The following is a 22,169-nucleotide window of genomic DNA, read 5'->3' as shown; positions in this document are numbered from 1 at the left end:
TTTCCCCATAGTTGCATAAAATGTGCTTGGGTTATGTTTATTGCATCTGGCCAACTCTTTTTGCTGTTTGCTAATGCATTTGGAAAGCTTTCATATTAACGGCCCAAGGTAGCAGCATACCACCTTCTAATTATTCTAATTTGTAGCCATCATTACCCGTCATCACATGTCCACAGACCACACTGTGGCCAGGGCTGGTGCCAAACTGTGTATTGGGACTGGTCTTCTCTCCCCATCATGCGCTATAGGGAGGCCTTGTTTTAGTGTTGGTAGGGGAATTTTTACATTTTGAGCAATGGAAAGGAGCTAGCTGGGCACCAACAACTACCACTCCTCCCACTCCACCTCTCCCTCTCACCATGTATATATATGGAGGTTGTACACCACGCAAAGACAAATTCCTAGCAGTCCCTTGACAAGAATGCTTTAACAACGAGGATGCACGTTTTTGCATTGCTGAAACAACACTTTGCTTAACTTCTGACAAAAGTTTTTCATTGCTAAGGCATGCAACCCGCCGTGGTCGCTTAGTGGTTATGGTGTTGGGCTGCTGAGCACCAGGTCGCGGAATCGAATCCCGGCCACGGCGGCCGCATTTCGATGGGGGCGAAATGCAAAAACACCCGTGTACTTAGATTTAGGTGCACGTTAAAGAACCCCAGGTGGTCGAAATTTCCGGAGTCCTCCACTACGGTGTGCCTCATACTCAGAAAGTGGTTTTGGCACGTAAAACCCCATAATTTAATTTAACTTTTTTAAGGCATGCAGCCACTTCGCATATCAGATTATGCTGTCAAACTCGTGCTATTTTTAAAAATGATGATATTAAAAAAGACTGGAATTTCATTTATGAAATGATCCATTTATATTATGTATGTTGATGACCTAGCTGGTACATGACTTCGAAAAACGAACAGCGCTAAAAACGGGGCCAAACGAAAACAAATAAAGCGCACTATCATGTGCCTTCTTGTTTGCAGGCCAGACTTGTCGCAGCCCAGTTAACAGTGGAGATAACCATTGTTTTACAGCCTGGTCTTCTAGTGAGTGGTACGGCCACGGCTACGTACGGAAGAGGGCAGGCACTATTTTGCAAGTCGCCTATCACTCAATTGCGCTTTCGGCGTTGTGGGCATGCTATATTACTCTAGATTTAATCTAGAGTAATTTAATCTAGATTTGATACTATCAAAGTACAAAACTTTGATAGTATCATATGATGCAAGTTTCACTCATTTTCGGTGACCTGCTCTCCGACTTGTTTGAAGAGATGTTTGGAAGTCACTTGCGATCATGATATTGTAGTCATCACATGACGCATATTGTTATTTGATCACACTCAGGAATTGATGAAGCAGACAGTCCGAAGCAGCAGCTGCTTCCTGTTTAGAAGCCTTTGTGAAAATTGTGGCATCCGTAGTTCAAAGTAAAATAAGGGCGATAGCTCCGAGAGATTTGAAAGTGTCATGTCTCCTGATATCCGCATATTCTGAAAATTGCCGAAATGTTTAGTTGGAATGGGCTCTCCACAGCAAGCAGCATGTGTTATGACGGGGTAGGTGAGCCTCAGCTAGGCGACTGGCCACGGCCGTCTGGTGTTGAGCAATCGGGCAGTGACAAGACACTCTCCCTATGTCCATAATTATCCGCCAACTTCATTTTCACGCCTTTTATGTGTGCTCCCCCCCCCCCTTCTCGTATCCATCATCTCACTCCCCTTAAAATTATTTTCTGTTAGTCACTCTCACACTCAACATTCACCAGGTTGTTGAATGGCGCGGCAGCCCCTAACATTGCTATATTTCTGTTCTGCATAGACTGTTCTGCATATTTCTGTTCTGCATAGACAGAGACCATTTGCCTACCTGCACTCCCACCTGTTTATTGGGCTGTTTCTCAGCTTCCCTCTCCCAGCACCCCTGTTCTTGATATATATTTTACCGTGCGCAAATCAGCATTCGGTAAGTCTTTCTTTCATGTCCCATTTTTTGCCCTGTTTTCATTCTGATCAGTATGTACAAGCTGTCCTAACCGCAAGCTCTTCTTAAGTTTATTAACATAATGAAAGCGAGAGACAAGGGAAAGAAAAATAAAGGAAGAAAAATGGTGGGGGGGTACTTATGCTTTTCCTAGGCAAGCAAGTCGCAATATTTTCGGAATGCTTTTCATCCACACAGTGTGGTCGACAATTCTGTCAAGTACCAGGAATGAGAAGCTCTTTGACAACACGAAGGCCTGGGGGGGAGCAGCAATGCCCCAAGTTTTATGCACGCATTCGTCCAATCTTTATCAATGGGAGGAATTTAGTGCTGATCCCCCCTCAGCAGTTACGTTTAACACAATCTGTAATTAGGTAGAGGTGCACCATGAGTGGGCCACAGTGTTCTGTGCACGAGATAAGGGATGACCCCCATGACACTCCTTCCCCCCCCCCTCCTCCCTTTCAGGCCGCCACTAGCCCTCACCTTACTTTTACATTCAAGCTTTCCCTGTCATCCATGTCACTCTTTTGGAGCCAGCCCACTTCTTGAAACTTTGTTCCGTGGGGAAGGGGTGGCCAGTTCATCAGAAAATTTTGGAATAAAAACTAGTCCGTTTTCTATTCATTGTGTTTAGGTGCGCACTAAAGGACCCAGGTGTCGGAAGTAATTTAGAGTACCCCACTGCAGTGTGCCTTGTAATCATATCGTGGTTTTCGCGCCTAAAACCCTAGATTAAAATTTTTTAGGGGCGCGTGCATAGAGTGATACTCTTGTTTCTTGCGCAGCACTTCTGGTTCACCTGCAGAGACAACCGTGGAAAAAATTCAAATTAAATCAGAAAAAAATAAAAGAAAAATAGTGCAGTACAAGGTTCATGGGTTTCATTATAGATATGACATCAGAGCATAAGTTTAGTTATGAGCTGAGTTACTGAAGTGTCTGGAATAATTAGAAATAATTAGAAATCACTGAGACGACTGGGGATGAAATTCAAAATAAATCAGAAAAAAAGTAGAAAAAATAGTACAGTACGAAATTCAAGGGTTTCATTAGAGATATGATATCGGAGCATAAGTTTAGTTACAAGTTAAATTACTGAAGTGTCTGGAATAATTAGAATTAATTAAAAATCACTGATTACCACACACCAAACACAGAATCGTATACTTTAGAGACCCACCACATGGAGCATGACTTTGGCGAAATTCCTGGAAACCCGGAATTAGAAAGTGGAAGTAATGGTGTCACTAATGACGTCATACACAAGAAAGTGGCATGATATTTAGCTGGCTAATTAAAGCAAAACAGTTGCCTCTGAGTTCGGTTTGTGCGTTGCGTTCGCCTAAAGTTAACCTAAAGAACACAAATGCTGAGGTGCAAGTGCCACCAAGAGACACCTAAGTCAAAGGTTAGGGTCGCCTACCATTTTCAATTTTTATTCAGTGCGAAAGTTTACGTTCAACCCAAAAATTTCACTTGCAGAGGCAGTGATGATGACGAGTGGCCAACACCGTCCAGTGCCAAGCAATCGAGACCCTCCAGGCGACAGCCAGTTGCACTCAAGGTGTGTGGGCTTTATTGTAAATCCACGGATAACGCTGTCTTCTGGGCAAGTTGGTGTGCATGCATTCTCTGAAAAATAGGGTGAGAAAGACGTGTTTTCCATTTCCTCTTTCTTGTATGCATCTTTCCGTGGTTGTTTGTTTACCCATGGGGTATCTTTAAGACATTTTTTGGGCACTGCTAGTTGGGGTACAAATTTTAGCATTCCACACTAATCGCTACTTTTGCAAGTCAGTTATGCGGAAGCCCGCAAAGTGGTGGAGGTCGGTTCACAGAATGGAAAAAATTGTCAACCACCTGGCTGTAGACGAAGCTACAGAGGAAGCACATGCGGATGGGTTGTCATCCACTGGTATGGGTTTCTTGTTTTAGCTTCGTGGTACAGTCAGGTGGATGGCATTTTCTTTCTTTTATAATCGATACTTTTGCATTAGTGCAGGCGAGTGCAAAAGGCTAGTGCAGGCTAGTGCTAGCAAACTAGTGCAGGCTTGTTTGCCTGAAGAGACTTCATTTGGGTTATAACTACCTGCAGCTGGGTTTGAGTGCACGTGTGTGCATATTCGAGAATCTCGTGCCATTTTGCAGATCTGTGTCGTTTTTGTCCAGGTCTGCTGTTTTCTAAAATCTTTCTTGTGGTTAAGAGTGCACGTATCGTAAGCAGAGACGATGTGTACTGATTCTGCTTTGCTTGTACCAGAACTGTATTTGCATGCTTATAACATGACTGTCCATACAGTACAGGAATGGACATTTAACGTCTGCGATTTTGGTTAAATTCCCAGCAGGGGCAGCCACGTTCCACTGGGGCCGCAATGTGAAAGCACTCGTGTACCAAAAATACATGTTGCTGGGCTAGTCGGTTCATATTGCTGAGTTGACCATAAATATGATCGCTTGGCGCAAACAAGGAGGGACGCTCCCCTTGTTCCCTTCTGTCATTCCTTGTTTGCACCAAGCGATCATATTTATGGTCTAGTTAGCAACTGGTGTACCAAGCTGTGTGTATGCATTTATTATTTGTACTAGAGATTTGAAAATACTGCCACTCATACAGTTGTTTATGTAGATTTCAAATATGTCATTACTTTTTGTGTAGCTGCTATATTTTTTTAGTTATGTCCTACACAACTGCAAAATGTAGTAATCTTTGTAGGCACTTCCTTGTGTATTAAATTTTCACAAAAAGCATCATGCTATAGCTTATTTAGCTCTTCGTAGACTGCAAAGTGCTGTTGTCCAAACTGTATGTATAATTCGTGGAAATCTGCAAAACAGATTAGTATACTTCAACATAATTTTTTCCACAATCGCATGAAAATAACCTTGTGCACTTACATTTGTCCTATACTAACGAAATTTGGCATACTTACTCTTCAATATATGTCGAATGCTGATATCTGCTTGAAATTGCAATATCTCTCAGCAGTAGTTACAAAAGTACAAGGTTACACTTCATGGGATTGTGAAAAAAGACACCAAAAAACAGACACCAGAAGGCCTCTCGCTGGACACACTAGTGTCTAGTATCGGCAGGTATCTCTTCGCATGCCAAGCCAACAGTGGGCGCCATGCTTACACCACCACTCACATTAATCTTCTTTTAGGTCCAAAATTTCATCATGTACATATCTTTCAACTTCTACTTGTGGCAGTGAAAATTGCGGCTGGTTGATGAGCTTGTCAGTCTTTTCACATTGCTGAAGTACAAAGAGCCTCTTCAGAAGGTTTCGTGTTTGGTGTGTTGAGATAAGTTTAGCCGGGCATGTCTGTTGACCATTTATAATTTTTATTAAAAAATATATTTTGCTGTCTGAGTGCCAAGAAAGATGAAATCAATCTTAGTATTGCGAGAAAAAAATGCATCTTCATGAAAAAAAATTGAAGCGCTAGGTCATTCACACATCGTTCAGACAGTCAAAAACATTGCTCTCACATCTTTTCCATTCTGTTTCTAATGAACTGCACGCAAGACATGCTCTTAAAGGCCTGATATCGAGAGCAAGAACTCGAATTATGTAACAATTGCCCACCGTTCTGTCGCTGCACCCAGGCACAGGTTTTGTGATTCCTGCCCAAGGTTGCGCTGAATGTTCTCACCCCAAAAATTTTCTGTTTTGTCAATTCTCACGTTCTGGACCATCCTGGTGCATTTTCATATCGCAGAAGAAAGGAACCTGCAACCATGAGTACGCGTGGACTCCATATGTCAAAGCAGCAATAACGTTTATTCGGTCATATTTCTCTTTGTTTACTTCAAAAAAAAAAATGATGAGACATTTTTTTTTTTAGATTACGTTAGTTCAAGTTAATAGACTTAATTTGGGAAATAATAAAGAAAATCAAGGATGGCCTTTTCTTTTAAAAAGATTTTTAAAATACCGCAAATATAACAATAGGCCTAAGCGTGAGCACTTATCGTCAATTTTTAGTGCAGCCTAGGGGCAAAGATATTTGCCTCAAATTTCAATGAATTTGATGACAACAGGCTGGCAAAATTTTAAAACCGTGCTTCACAGATACTGAGAAAAAAAATCTGAACTTTGAGCAGTATTGTGCAGTGTTCTGTTTTTGCAATCTTTTTCTCCCCATCAAAGTGGTCATAGTACCGTGTAATACAGTAAAACCTCGTTAATTCAAACTCAGTTAATTCGAAATCCCGGATAATTCGAAGGTTTTCTGCGGTCCTGTATTTTCCAATGTAAATTTGACCGGATAATTCGAACCGGCGGCCTAGGCCAACCCGGTTAATTCGAAGATTTGGGGTGCTATGCGGCAATTTCCAATCCCCATTTCATCGCAAACCCGACGAAATGACGACCATTCGGTCAGTGGTGATTATTTATAGACGAAGCGCCCGACCCGTAGTACTGCTAGCACGAAAATCAGTCCACGGTACGCCCTGCGAACCGCTGAAACACGCATGTGCAGAGGAGAAGACGTGCTTCACTGCAACGCAGCGGGCATACCGGTTTTTGTCACATGCTCTTGTCCTCCACTCCACACGCTCCTCGCAGTCACAGTGGTCGCAGCTTCAGCGCGTGTTCCTTGTCGCTGGCACTGGCTGCCGTTTGCCCATTCTCTCTCCATGCCTGCGGCGACGTATGTGCGTGCAACGCCGGTCTGCACCGTTTCTTTGTGTGCGGTGGTTAGGGGTGTTGCAGCTAGCGTGGTGTTTTTTTTTTTTCTCAACTGTGCAGAAGTGCCAGTGAGTGAAGATGCCAAAGTAGAAGACTTTAACGCTGTAGCAGAAGTTCTGCTTGATGCAATAAGTGGGTAAGAACATGTGTTCCAAGACCGAGTTGTCTGAAAGGCAGAGTGTGCCCCTCTTGACGTTGCTGGATCTCAACTGAACTGCTGAATCACGAGAAAAGTGTGTGAGACCAGAAAATGGCAGTGATAGCAACAAAGTAATTTTAGAGTATGCTGGATGCAGCTTTATTGCATTCACCTTCAGGCTGCACAATTCCGCTGTTATGAAAGAAGATTTCTTCCTGGTGCTGTTTTTCATTGTGTTGATGTTTAAGTGTTCCTTTAATTTTTAAATGTATTAAATGCAAGCAAGCAAGCCTTGCTGCAAAGAAGCTCACATTTCACCTTCTCCAGGAGCCGATGTGATATTTTGCCACTGGCATTGTGCTCCGTGGTGGGACTAGCTTGCGGTGTATTGAATATCCCCATCTCTCAACTTGTTAAACAAGAAGTAACTGTGCAACTGTCGCTCACTTATTGAAATGTTCAACTGTCGCTCATTTATTGCAGTCAACGGTGCGCCGAGTGTACAGCATGGAGCAACGACTCAACTTCCAGTGGGGAAAGACAGATGAAATGGAGCTGGAGGATGCCAGGTAAGTTATGAAGAACACGTCCTTGGTTGTTAGCCTTATTAAAGGGGCACTCAATTCGCCTTTGCCATATTCAAGTTATATTTGCAAATTATAGACACAACAATGGACCTGGAGAAGGACGCACATAAAAAAATGCACAGTCAAACCTTTTTATAATGAAAAGGGTTATAATGAAGTACTGACTATAATGAAAAAAACTAATTGTAATTATCCTTCAAATTGTCATAGACCAGGGCATTTAATGTCTCGTTTTATTGAAAGAAAAATTTCCTTTAAATGAATATAACAAACATTCTTTTAGTTCATAACGAAGTTTTGCTGCTTATTTCAAATCGATTAGGCCAAAATCTGGCAGCATGTAATGATGATAGTCACTCATCTAGTGGAGCAGTTCAGTACTCCTGTGAGTACTCCTACTTGGCAATGTTCCAAACTGCATTGAAGGCCAAACTGCATAGATGGCCATGCCCACATTCGGTCTAGCTTATACTCAACTGCAGCTGCTTGCCACCACACTCCGTCACTGCACTCCCCCAACTCCTGCACTCTCCTGTGATTTGTGCGCACAAAATGCGGCATCTTAGTTTAGGGTTTGTGCACTATTATGCCAGAACAAGACGTGAAATGTTTTGTTCTGGCATAATAATGCATGACCCTCATCAAAACACGACCTGAATATGGTTCTCAACAAAATGCAAACAGTGGAGTGCATGGGTTGTGGTACAAGGAGGAAGGACGCTTCGTTACATGCTGTGCTGTCCAAACTGCAGCTGCAACAAACTGCGGCACACACGCAGTTGAGTATAATTTTATGTCCTTAGACTCTATTTTATAGCAATTTATTTTGTGTTCCGTTCTTTTCACCCTTTGTCATGGATTCGGCCGTGGATGCCAAGATTGGCTACTTGGTGCTATTAATAAAAATGGAAAGTGAACTGGCATTGTTTCAAGTTAAGAGCTCCATTCTCATGTTCTTGATCACTTGTCTTATCAGTGTTTCTTGAATGTCCCTGGTGGAGCGCTGCAAGCCTCTGGTGACTTTACTGATTTCGTACTACGCTTGTTGCTGGACACCAGCGTAATGAAAAGCTTTTTTTGTTGTTTACGAGCATCCACTAATGTACAGTGATGTTGGTTGCATGAAATCAGAGGCTTGCTGCACTCCACCGGCGCACTCATAAAGCACTGATAATACCTGTTACACTGCTACTTTTGCGTGTACTACAACAACAAAAATGGATTACCTTTGACAGCTGCATTAAAGAAAGCAGTCAGCTCGCTGACAAAGACAGAAAACTTTCTGCGGCCCTTAAAAGCAGTGCACTAGGTTTTTAACCTAGGCTAGTTGGTAAGGCAACGTCTTTGAAGGGGACAGCACAAAACACTGGACAAGGGATCACCTTTAGTGGTATGCTCCATGCTTTTGCATCAGCCTAGGCTTACCCTAGTGGTAACTCACTCTAACCCTCCCATCTCATTGGGCAATGTTGACCACGAAGGTGGACAACCATTATAATGAAGTGCAGTGAATATAGCCATACAGTCGACTACGTTGATTTGATCCTGACGATACCGACAAAACTGGTCAAATTATCTGGCAGGCCAAAATAAACAAAAGGCAGAAAAAAGATACTGAAACATGCAGTTGATTCACTTAGCAATGTTTGCCTGTGAAGTTAGCTTCGCCGCAATAATAGGTGTTATGCGGTGAAACATATCACGCAGGTAAAAATGCCACTGCCACGGCCGCTGGATTAAAAAAAAAAAAAGGTGCGGCCTGCCACGTCAGGCGGGCTGCTATGGGAGCGAACGTGACAGCCGTAGTTGCATTCACGGCCGCTTGGCTGGGGCCGAACGGCGCTAGCTCTCGGGGACGGGACGCGTCCGTTTCCACGGGCAACGGCGTTCGAAGCGCGTTCCTCGCGCATTTTCTATGCCGATCCCGGACAGCAGACCCCGACTGGTAGCGCCGCGGCGGATGACAGCGTTCTCGATGCACGCGGCAGGCCGCACCTTTCTTTTTTTATCCAGCGGCCGTGCCATTGCTATGAGAGATGGCATGTGTTCCTTAATTAAGAGAAAGCTTTAGCTCTGGCCCAACTCCGATGCCACCTATTCAAATGCATGTAAAATGCTGAAATGCTTTTCTGAGATAACCACACTGCCGATTTTAATAAGATTCGTTGCATCTGAGAGAGGAAGTTAAGTTCTAGTGACTGTTGGAAGCAGAATTTTGGTTTATGGCTTGAAATTTTTCAAACGAATTTTAAAAAATTGGTAGGGCCAAAAAAAAATAAATGAATGTAGTTTACAATTTTGTAGCTCTGCACCAAGAACAGATATCACAGTTTTGTAAACTGCATCTACCAGTAGACACTAGATTTTAACTTTTTATTTTAAATGCAACAAACCTCATCAACTTTGGTACAGTGATTGCTGAGAAAAATGATTTCTTGTTTCCCATGTATTTGAATAGGAGCCCCCGAGCTAAAGCTTCCTCTTAATTTACTCATGCACATGCACCGTCTCTGTTCACCATACGAGAACCGAGTGGCCTAATAGATTGACTGATGGATGGATGAATGGATGTTATGAGCGTCCCTTTTAGAACGGGGCAGTGGGTTGCGCCACCAAGCTCTTGCTATTATACTGCCTAATGTCCTACCAAGGTTAAACAATAAAAAAAGAAAAAAAAACACTATGAACTCACTCCACCAAATTTTCTTATCCCCTATTGCGAATTGTGGTTTTGTACGTCTCCGTTTTTTTGTCGTTTCCCTACTTTTATTCCACCAATCCTCCAGTTACCTCTTACTAATCCCTACTGCGGACATGCTTACTTTCCACTGCTCTCACTGAACCCAAGGGCTTCAAGGAGGCCAGTGGGGCCTAAATCGGCCGCTGGGCAGACGTCTTCACATTCTAATAAAACATGCTCCATAGCTTCCCTAGCTTCACCGCAGCAAGCACATGCTTCTTCTTCCTTCTTACATCTCGCTTTATAGGTGCATGTTCTAAGGCATTGTGATCTCTCTTCGAAAAGCAATGAGCTTCCCTTTGAATTATCATAAATTGTTTCTTTCCCGATTTCGTTTTTTCCTCTTAAGTAGTTACTCATGGCAGATTTCTTTTCCATTGCCGCCACCTATGAGATTATTTCAGCCTCTCTGACTTTCCGCTTGACCTTCTTTGGTGCTGTGTTGCCCACCCTACAGGCCGCATACTTGCTGGTAAGCTTCCTAGTTCTTTTTCTCCACTGTGAATCAATGTTTTCCCTGTACAGATACCTGAACACTCTCCCAGCCCATTTACTTTCTTCCATATTCCTCAGCCGTTCTTCATACTCAATTTTACTGCGAGCTTCCCTCACTTCAAAACTAGTCCAGCCCATATCACGCTGCTCAGCTTCATTTGTAGTCTTCCCGTGAGCGCCCAATGTGAGGCAACCCACTGACCTTTGGTTCCCGTCGAGTCCTGATTCTACCCCTGATTGAAAGCAAACAACCGCATTTCCAAAAATAAGTCCTGGAACCATAACTTTCCACATACCACGGAGGACCTCGTACCTATTGTATCCCCATAGCGCTGTGTGTTTCATTATGGCTGCATTTCTCTTACCCTTCACTGTTATTGTTTTTTCCTGTGTTTCTATATATCTATTGCCTTATATCCATATACCAAGATATTTATATTCTGTTACCCGAGGTATTTCCTGGCGCTGTATCTCCACTGTCTGTTCACTGTTTTCATTGAATACCATAACACCTGATTTTGTAAAACTAAATTTCAAACCTAAATTATTGGCTTCCTGTCCACAGATATTAGCCAGACGTTGCAAATCTCTTTGCTTGTTAGCTAGCAACACAATTTCGTCCGCATAAAATAAACCTGGGAGCTGCTGCTCAACTACTATAACCGCCTGTTTGTATGAGATATTAAACCCGATATTACTTCCTTCTTGCGCCCTCTCCATCCTCACCATGTACATCATAAACAGCAGCGGGGATAAAGGAAACCCCTGCCTCAGTCCCTTGTTGATATGAACTTTCTCCTCGCTCCTCATCCCTTCCCATTCAACGCAAATGGTATTTTCTAGGTAAATCTCTCTCAAAAGCTGTAGACAATTGTCACCTAAGCCTTCCCCTTCCAGAATATCCCACAAAAAGTTGCGGTCTATGTTGTCATAGGCTCCTGTAATGTCTAAAGAGGCCACATATAATGGTCTGCTTTCTGCTTTTGATATTTCAATACACTGAATAAGTAAGTTATCATCTAAATGCCTGAAGCCATTCTGAAGTTCTCCTAAAATGCCATTATTCTCTGCCCATGCTTGAAGCTTTAATTTGATTGCCTGCATTGCTACCCTGTGTATTACTGATGTAATGGTCAACGGTCTATACGAGTGAATTCTATCTTTCTCCCCCTTACCTTTATAAATTAAATTTATTCTACTTTGTTGCCAACTGTCTGGTATTTGTCTATCTTTTAAAGTTTTTTCCACTGCTTTCACCAAAGCTTCCGTACTTTTTGGTCCTAGTTCATTAATCAGCCTAACGGGAACCTTGTCTAGCCCCGTGGCTGTATGCTTAGGAATTTTCTTTTCCGCTTTCTTCCAGTTGAAATTTGTCAGCACCAGCTGCTTTTCCACTTGGGTCTCTTTCATGCTCTTTTTTTCTTCAAATACAACCTTGCATTGGCTTGGAAAGATTCGGCTGTTATTTTTCGGATGTAATTTATTGCCGCTTCACCTTCCAGTCTGTTTTCATCTTCGTCTAGGATATGTTGTTGTATTTTTGTTGACTTCCTGCCTAATAGTTTTATGTGGTTCCAAAATATTCTAGGTGCGGCTTTCTTTTTCTCACGTATTTCTGACAACCAACGTTCACTTTCACCTTTTAATTTTGCTTGCACCAGTATTTGAACCATAGACATTTTCTCCCGGTATATTTCCCATTTACTGGTTACTTGATCCTGCGGCAACTGCGCCTTCTTTGCCTGCCTGTGCTCTCGAGATGCTTTCTGTCGTTCGGCGATCGCTTCTCATATCTCCCTGTTCCACCAGCTTTTTGGTTTCTTCCTTCCTTTCCAATGAACATGTTGTTTCTCTTTCTCTATTTCTGTCGTTATTACACTTAGAAGCTCACCATATTCCCACTTCTTGGTCATTTTCCAAGTTCTTCCTCGACTCTACTGACTATATTTGCTATTTGTTCAGCGTTCAAATTTGAACTGGCCATTTTGCGCTCCTTCCTCTCTTTCCCAACTACATATCCCAATTTCAAAATGATGCGTTTATGGTCACTCCCTATGCTGCTATGCCCTTCCTCATCAGTGAACATTTCTCTCAACTTATCATGAATTCCTTCTGTCATCAGACAGTAATCAATGGTCGATTGCCGGTTTCCCACTTCCCACGTGATCTGCCCTTCACACTTAGGCCCTGTGTTTACGATAACAAGGTGATGTTGCTCACAAAGGTCTAGCATTGACTTCCCTTTGTTGTCAATATAGCCATCTAAATCCTTTATGTGGGCATTCATGTCACCTAATAGGACAATTTCAGCACCATTCCCGAAACCCTTAATATCACTGCTTATGCATTCCACTAACTCTTTATTCTTCTCTGTGCAATTATTTCCAGTCCGCAAATACGTAATGCCCAGCCAAGTTTTTTTTCCCTCACTGTACCTGATAACGAAAGATGATGCTCTTGACATTTTGTATTTACTCTTTTCCATTTGGCTCCCTGATGGATGAGCATTCCGACTCCCCCTCCCTTTCTTTCCAACTTAGTTCTGTTGCACCCTTCCCAAACATAATTCTCAATAACTGGCGGCTCTTCTGAGTCTCTAAGGTGAGTTTCTGTAACCGCACACACCCATATTTGTTCTCTATTTAACTGCTCCTCAATCTCTGCCCACTTTTCCTTTCTTCTGCCGCCCTGCATGTTTATGTAGCCTACTGCATGGCGAGCTCTTTTTCTTGCTCTCCTCCTTTTTCTGTTATCGACGGCGATGCTCTTCTGAGGTTCCCCTAGGGGACCTCCTTCATTACTATCTACTCTGGCCTCCTGAGCGCCTGCAGGCCCCCTTAAAAAAGCAACAATGCGACCACCAAGTCGCCAGCCCATCTCTCGTGCCAGCCTGTAATTGAAGTGGATCCCAACTCGTTTAAAACCACCACAACTTCTCACTTTCCTGTTTACTTTGACAACCTCGAAGCCTTTCTCTTGGCTCTTTTTCCATATTGCCTCATTAGCAGCCACTATGGCTCTTTGTACGTGACTGTCACGTACAGGCACCTCCGGCAACGTGCCTGTACGTGACTGTCACGTACAGGCACCTCCGGCACCGTGCACACCACGATCTGCACCTGAGGGGATAACTCGCACAAGTTGTCCACCTCCTTCGCCAAGTGCTACGCTACTCCAGTCCCTTTCCTCTTTAGTACGTCATTTAGCCCACCTGCTACTATGACAAGGTTGTGCATTTGGGCATTTCCTGCGAGCTTTTCTTTTGCTTGCTCCATGACAGAACTCAGTGTCCGCCCTGGAAATGTCCCTGCCGCCACTCTTTTGTCGCCTTTCAGTCTCTCCACAATTGCTTTTGAGCACCCAGCCAGATTTGAGTCGCCGGCGATAATTACCCTTTCACTCTCTCCTACCTCGCCCTGCTTCCCTTTGTCCTTTTCCGCGTGATTCGGACTCGACAAGGGGCATTGTCCCCTGGGCTCCTGCTTTTTCCACGTGGCGGCCTCAAGGTAGGTGCCGTTCTTTCCAGCTAAGCCTTCATCACGCTGCACGAATTCCACATACTTCGCTGACACTCCCTCGCCTGTCACGTCGGGGGACTGCGTTCCATTGTCCCGACCATTCTCGTTCACAATGGCGGCCCTGTTCAGCTTTTCCCCGGCTGCTTCAAGTCTTTTTTTCAACTACCTTCCGTGCATCACGCTCCCTATTTAGCTCATTTTTGAGCTCTTCGACTTGTTTGACAAGCTCTTCCTGGAAAGCCTCCATTTTCTGCAGCCTAGTATCGACATCACAATGTGTGCCGGTTGATTTGATGCCTTTTCCATTCTCATCCGTCTCCTCATCTGCCTTGAGGGGCCCCGCGCACTTGCTTGCTTTCCCGTCTTTCTCGCCATGTATTGCACGACTTTTTGCAAATACTACAATACTATAATAATGCTACTACTGATGCAAATACTATAATACTATATCAATGCAGAGAGCGTGCCTTTTAGCAAAAACCGATACGCACAGGATCCAAATCCTCAAAATGTCACAAAGCAACTCTCACCACTGATTCAAAAGTAATCAGTGCCGCGGATACCGAAGGTATGACACGCTCTCGCATGCGCTCAACCACGCGGCCACGCTCTCACTTTCCTACCAAAACATGCACAGTAAAACCACTAATAGCTATTTTTCTTGCCACTTCCAAGCTACCATTTAAAGACTACAAACACTCAACGTCCCACCGAGCTGCACGTGTTTGAGCACGTGGCACGAAAGGACGCTCTAACCATCCTGCGAAACCAAATGTACACGAAGCACACCCGCGCACCTGAAATACAAGAGACAAAAAAAGGAAAGAAAAAGAAAACCACCCAGTTACTATTTAAAGGCAAAAAATCGGCAAATAAAAAACAGAAGCAAGCTCAAAGCATGCACAAAAACTTAAAATTTCGTCGCCGCCATGGAGCCCCGAAAAGCACGTCCATTCGCCACAACATCCAAACAAACGCCTCCAAAAATGATTTCAAAATCCCAAAATTGTGAGCGCCACCTTCAGGGAAAACGAAGAACCTCGCGCCACGCCGTTTGGTTGGAAAAGAAGGCCTACGCTAGCATACGGTCCATGCTCCGCGTATCGATACGACCTGCTTTGTGTGTTGTTTCAGTGCTTTATTGAATTGGTTTTAATCAGTGTGTGAGTAATGATTGAAGAAGACAATATACCCCTCCCGTTTGCACACATGGGATGGACACAGGTCTTCTTGAAGTGCTCCATAACAAATGATGGTGTTCAGCAGTATCTGTCTGCGAGCACTTTGACCGTTCATCAGGCTCATCGAGGCTGGACGCTACATGACATAGGCTACGTGGCAAATCAAATGATAAACTTAACCACAGCTGATCCAGAAGGTGGTCTGGTACGAGCAACGTGCAAGCCGTCCATGAAGACGGGCGGCGTGTACGTGGTATACGACCAAAACCTGTGTTGGTAGCTCCTGTACAGTATAAACATAACACAATATGTTATATACAGCCAAGCAACAATGTTTAAATGCTTTTAGAAATTGTTAAAATAATGTCAAAAATTTCTTTATACTCAGGTCATTAAGTACTGTATTCAATAACACATTTTCGCTGCTTTCAAGTTTCAGGTCATTTTAACTTTTCACTAAGCGGAAATGCTAATGGACCGCATTGTTGCACAGTAAAGTAATGACATGTTTGTGTTACAAGCAAATTCAGTTGACTGTGCAATTTAGTGCATTGGCTTCATAAAGTAACTAGTGTGCTACATTTACATTGCAAAATAGCGGTGTGGCTGTGTGCAACTCAAAACAGATCATAGTGCAAAATCGCATTGTTAAAAAAAGAAGTGGGGAAGGAAGGGGGGGGGGGGTGTTCGGTTCGCGCTGTCCTGTTAGTGTGCAAATCAAGGAAACGTATGAAATACGGCCAGTGATGGTACATAAGTTCAAATACCCAAAATATGAACGGCGGATAACAAGCTAGCTGACGCGACAACAAACCACCTTCCTGTCGGCACGGCGTGTTGTAGACCTTATGCAAGAGCCTACGGTAACAAGGCTACCGAACTACTGACGGCCCCAGAATGATTCAGAGCTGATTCAGGGCTAAGCCAACCCGAATAAACACCTTGAGGTGATCCTACACTCCTTTCGCAGTCCCTATCCATGGTGACGTAACATTGTGACCCACAGGGCAGTAATATAAATTTTTTTCACGGCACGTTCATCCACTTGCGTTTGCAGTCCCTTTGCCTTTTCACGCAGCAGTTGTGCCGCCGTACAGCAGCCTTGCCCGGAGTATTGCTGTACATGAACACTGTTGGCACGTAGTCTGGATGATTTATCAGCTTCGACGCCCGGCCTACGCTTGGCAGAGGGAGGTTACGACGCAATGGTCATTAGGAGTTTATCTTTTTTTTAAATAAAACTTGCCGGTGATGGAAGTGCACCCCGCAGATTCGAGAATGCTCTGTTGGCTTCCACAGTGAGCTGTCCGGGTTTGCACGCCTAACTGCAGATATGCATAGAGCCCTCTACTTTGCATACATTTTTGCAGATGAAATTCGGAAGAAGCTCGATTTTCCGTTTCCATAGTAGTTGTTCTTGCACCCAAAGGCGACACAATTAGCCGGCATATTCTAAAGAACCACGAGCGCAACCACCAGTATTTCCGTACCAACACTGTCCAGAGTAGCCGCGTTGCTTTCCAACCAAGTCTACTTATGGCAACCACCGCAAGGGGTACTAGCGCCACGTCGGCTTGGCACATGCGCAGAAAGATTTTTGGAATCGGTCAATTTACTGGCAGGCCGTCAGTGTTTTAGATAAACCCCCGCTCTTTTGTTGGCTTTAAAGGGGCCCTAGACCATTTTTTATCAAAGTAAAGAAATCCAATTGAAGTTAAATTAGACTACCCTATTTACTCGAATCTAGGCCGGCCCCGATTCTAAGCCGACCCCCGAATGTCCGAAGCCAGAAAAAAATAAGAAAACTTACCTCGAATGTAAGCCGAACCAAAAAGTGAGGACGGCATTCACAAAACGAAAACCGTATTTATTTAAGATAAGCGTGCCGAGCTCATTCTACGCCCTCATCGCTGCTAGCCTCGTACGCTTGCGGTGGCACGCAAGCTTGCGTCTGCACGCCCACGCATGCGCAGACAGTTCGGCATGACTCGTACGCGTCGAAACGTGGCGCGATCTCTGTGAACAGCCCCTCTCTGTTATCGCATGCTTATCGTCCTTATCGCTATCATCTCCTCCTTGTAGCACACACAAAACGCGTCTCCCGTTGCCCCATCCAATGACAGACATTTTTCTCATCGATGCAGAAATCCCGCCCGGATTGAATGTTTCTCAATGCCTCCGCGGCTAGCACAACTTTTCATTTGTGGCATTGCCCTTTAGTGCCATTACGATAACACCATACCGCGCGCCAATACTTTAGCCACCATACCGATACAACACAGGCCAAAATAACGATGTCGCTCGTGTACTTCGGTTGGCTACTGGCGCGGCTAGTAGCAGTTGCGATACTCACTTTTCTAGGTGGCATATATTTTAAAATCCTTGAATCTAAGCCGACCCTAGACTTTGGTATATGATTATTCGAAAAAAAAAACTATCGGCCTAGATTCGAATAAATACGGTATTTCAGAAATACTTTGATGCAAGAAGTTCTTCAATGCGTTTAGCAGAAGTGCAATTATTGGCAATCAAACACACCGTTCATGGTGCTTCCGCTCCTTCTCAATGATTTGCACTGTGAAGGCTATGGCAGAGCGGGGTGTGCACACAACACTTTGCCTACTGAACATCACTGTGGCATGCAGTTCGAATTTGATTTTGGATGTTCACGTAGATGGCACTATTTCCGATTTTGGCACCTACGATGCGCCAAACACGGTTGTCCTCAGCGAACTACAGGTCGCTCATCCAGTGGGCTCATCGCGGCACCTTGCGGTGGCCATAGTATCTACGCTGTGTAGCAGACTGCAGCTACATGCAACTGCAGCGTTTGCTTTGTGCACAACAGGGCTAGAGTGCGCACTCCCGCTCATATGCTCCTGTCTGGCTGTGCTACGTGGTGTGGACTGGCTTTGTCGTGCATCAGTTTGACTGACCGATGATAGTAGCCACATCCAACTTGTGCATCTTGAAGCGCTTTCATTATGAAGCGAAGTCTGCCAAAGCGTCTAACCAGGAGTGACCAGGACTGAGTGCGCCCTGGCGAGCTTGCGTGTGATCTGACCTTAAGTTCTGCCTGGCTCGAGGCTAGTTGAGTGTACAAAACTAGCCGAAATTAGCAAGACCCAACAGCTACGACACCGATAAGTAGAGTGGCCAAAGTTTAATTCCTACGTAGGCGGTTGTGGCCGAGCATGAGCTGACGACAGTTGGCTTCTTCCAGAAGTATGTAATCACTATGGAAATTGAAAAGCAGATTTTTGCTTACTTCAGCCTGTTTAATATTAAACTCCATCAATAAATATACACAGTTATGGTAGGAATAAGCACACTGATCCAAATGCCCTTCTCTGATGTCTGCTATTGGCCATTAGCAGATACATATGGGAATCTGCTATATCACGAAATAAAGCACCTAAAATAGAGTGAGGACGAGGTTTTTGTTGAAAAGAAAGCGTTCAAGAGAAAGGTGACTTCGCGCTCTGCTGCCAAAGCATGACTGCAAAATTTGGCTGAGATGTTCGCAGCAGCGTGTGCTATCTGTGGACTGTTTTTTCACCAAACCTGAGGGATGGTTTGGGCACCTTTAGAAGCCCCCTCGACTTTTCGAGTTTTCTTTTTTTTTTTTTTACCTTCCTTTTTGCTAGCTTTCCCAAGAAGGAGATGGTTTATCTCTGCTTCTTGGTGCATGGCATGTGCACACGTTTATAAGAAAGGAACACGTAATAGGCCCCGTTAACAATCTTATATATGAGACATGCATGGCGGCCAGAAAGAGGGCTCAAATTGCCACAGCAACATCGGAAGCAGCTCTGAATGGCTTCCAGTGAGCTTATTAGGCATCTGGGTGCTCGTACTGTTACCAGAGGCTGCGTGGGCGTGCGTGTTATCCGGCTAAGGCCAATTTTGAGATCAAAATAACGGAAGTTCAGGCCCAGGTGCCGGCCGGTACCTTTGGTTGTGATTGAATTGACTGGAGTTGAATTAATGGAAGTCTGCTTTAGTGAGGCTTTACGATAGAGTAGCATTGTATGGCGCGTGAGGATTGGCATAGTGCACAATTAGAAATATGGGATCCTGATGAATTCCAACTGCTCTCTATTTCGCACACTGACCCTACAACTCAAAGCTGTAGCATAGGAGTTTGGGTCATACAGAAGACTTTAAATGGGCCCTGAACCACTTTTTATCAAAGTGGAGAAAGGCATTGGAAGTGAAAATGGGCTATTTCAGAAATACTTTGCCGCAAAGAGTACTTAATGCTCTCATCAGAAGCGGAGTTATTGGCAACATACACAGCCTCCGCTGTGCTCCTGTTCCTTCTTCAATGCCTTGCTCTGTGAAGGCTACGGCAAAGTGTTTCGTGCCCACAATGCTCTGCCTTCTAAATGTCACAGTGGTGCGCAGTTGAAATTTTATTTTGGATGTTAATTAACATAGATGTCACGACTTCTGATTTTGGTACCTATGACACACTAAACATGAGCCAAATGCAGTTGACCTCAGCGAGTCACAGTGCACTTAGCCAGTGGACTCATGGTGGCATCCTGTGCCAGCCACAGTATCTATGCTACATAGCCAACCACAGCTAACATTACCAGCCATGTATGGGAATCCGCTTTATTACGAAATAAAGCATCCAGAAGAGAATGAGGAGCAGGCTTCTGTTGAAAAGAGAGAGTTTTGGAGAAAGGTGACTTCGTGTTCCGCTTGCAAACTCTACGCAATGCGTGTGACAGCAGAACTTGGCTGAGATGTTCACAGCAGCGTATGCTACCCGCATACTGTGTTATTTCACCAAGCCCGAGGGGTGTTTCAGACCCCTTTATAGGGGAACATGGTGCATGTTAGAAAATTGGCTAATGGCAAGTGCCAAGCCAATATTGTTAATTATGTTTGTAAGTGCTCACAACAGTTCTTGTTGCAGGTTGTCCCGCCTTGGCCTGAATGCTGAAGGCCAAGCTGGCCCAACTCCGCTGTGCAATGTGAGTACCTTGGAGCCCACTTGGAGCAGTTACTGCTTCGCTGTTTGTTTCTTGCTTACATTTCCTGTGCTGTGGAAATTTTATGACCCCGACAGATGTAAATGCAGTTTAACCATTGACCAGTTCTCATCAAAAAAAAAAAAAAAAATTGTGTAGTATGCATATTTTGTGGGTCTGTGAATATTATAATTTTTATAAAGCTATTATTATTATTATTATTATTATTATTATTATTATTATTATTATTATTATTATTATTATTGAGATGCAGACAAAGTTCAAGCATGTACATTACTATGAAGTTCAAAGAAGCAAAACACCATCACTTAACATTCAACGTATGCAATGATTCCAGTGGCTTCACAAGTGCCGAAACTCCTCGCCAGCCAGCCAGCATTCTTCTTTGCTAATTTCACTTAAGTCATTGTTAAAGACTAAAGTATGTGATGCCAGGGATCTTTATTACAACAAATACACTAGCTACTCATGAAAGCTAACCGGATAAATTTTTGGAAAACTATGAACCCCGCATCTCCACTCTCATCAGCATTCATTATTAGTGAACAAGCCTCTTCTGTTCCTTCTATATCAGGAGCATTTAATAACTATTTCAAATCAGTTTTTTGCACTTACGACTGTACTAGTCCAAGCATCAGTGCTTTGAGTAGTAAGATCAGCCAGAAAGTTAATTGATGCTCAGCCTTTATAAAAATTATTTTTTGAAATAAAGGCACAATATTTCTGCTTTGTCTTGAGTGAGGACACCCATAGCATTTGTACAAAGGTGATTTCTGCTGCTCATGCGTTCGAGATGACCTTTCTGCTAGGTGTCAAACTGTGCTACATTTTAATGAATGTTGTGCTAGTTAATTTTCTCCTTCCCAATAAATGTGCTACTTTGTGCTGTAGTCAGAACTGTGAGATAGACTTCTTTTTTCCTTTCTTTTTTTATTGCACGTATAAAGGGGACCTGAAACGCTTTTTGAACATAGCAAGAAAGCTGAATAAACACGAAAAGATGCACCGGCCAAGATAACTAAAAATTTGATGACCTTTCGGCTCCCCATACAGTAGCCCTGTTCACAATAAAACCCATAACAGAGATACGACGTATTTAAGTACGTTTCAGTATGTGACGCAAGCAGCGAGTGTACACCGTCAGAAGTGCCCCATCATTCCTGTTCAGCACGTGCGCTGTGGTTTGTATGTGCAAGGATTCTCAGTGCAGGCGTGACACAAACTTCTTTTCCTTGGCCAGGACATGTGCACTTGCCCAGTCAATATTTTGGCCTGTAGATTCCACATGTTCAGCAAGGGCACTCGAGGCCACGTGCTGTTTCTTGACGTCACACTCATGCTGTTTCGCACGTTTCTTCAAGTCACCTGTCGCACCGATATACTTGCAGTCAAAGTTCTTGCACGTTATGGTGTAGACTACACTGAGGAAATTTTTCTTAGTTAGTGAGTTGGCACATGCGAAATTTTGACGTCATACCTGCACATGATACGAGTGATTGTCTCACTTGTGCCAGGGACATATGGAATGGCAGCTTGCTTCTTCGGAGACAATGTAGGATGCTGCCTTTCTGGGAGTGACACTTTTTTCCGTACCGAGGACAAAAAGGACGGAGGGTTGCTACAGGTTCTTAAATCTTCACAGATGCTCTCAATATCACGCGTGCAGTCCTCCTATCTTGTGCAAATGGCTTTTGCTCGCTGGAACAGCATAGCAGGAACAGACCTTTTGTGTGAAAGCAGATGTACCGAGTTAAATGCTCAAGATGACGTCATGGTCTCATTTGATGTTAAGTCACTATTCACAAGCATTCCAGTGGAACTGGC

General features: G+C 43.8%; 1 protein-coding gene across 9 annotated transcripts in view; it reads left to right on the top strand.

Moving 5' to 3' along the window:
- The window catches only part of LOC142568303 (uncharacterized), a 101,777-nt gene that overhangs the window by 39,448 nt on the left and 40,160 nt on the right, over positions 1 to 22,169 (top strand). For all 9 annotated transcript variants that reach the window (XM_075678296.1, XM_075678294.1, XM_075678297.1 and 6 more), the window contains 3 exons: positions 3,465 to 3,546; positions 7,305 to 7,390; positions 20,270 to 20,327. In XM_075678296.1, coding sequence (XP_075534411.1) covers positions 3,465 to 3,546; positions 7,305 to 7,390; positions 20,270 to 20,327 — 226 coding nt within the window. The remainder of the gene's footprint in view (positions 1 to 3,464; positions 3,547 to 7,304; positions 7,391 to 20,269; positions 20,328 to 22,169) is intronic.

This window comes from Dermacentor variabilis, unplaced genomic scaffold (genome assembly GCF_050947875.1).
Source record: "Dermacentor variabilis isolate Ectoservices unplaced genomic scaffold, ASM5094787v1 scaffold_18, whole genome shotgun sequence".
NCBI lineage: Eukaryota > Metazoa > Arthropoda > Arachnida > Ixodida > Ixodidae > Dermacentor > Dermacentor variabilis.
This window is presented reverse-complemented; position numbering and strand designations above follow the sequence as displayed.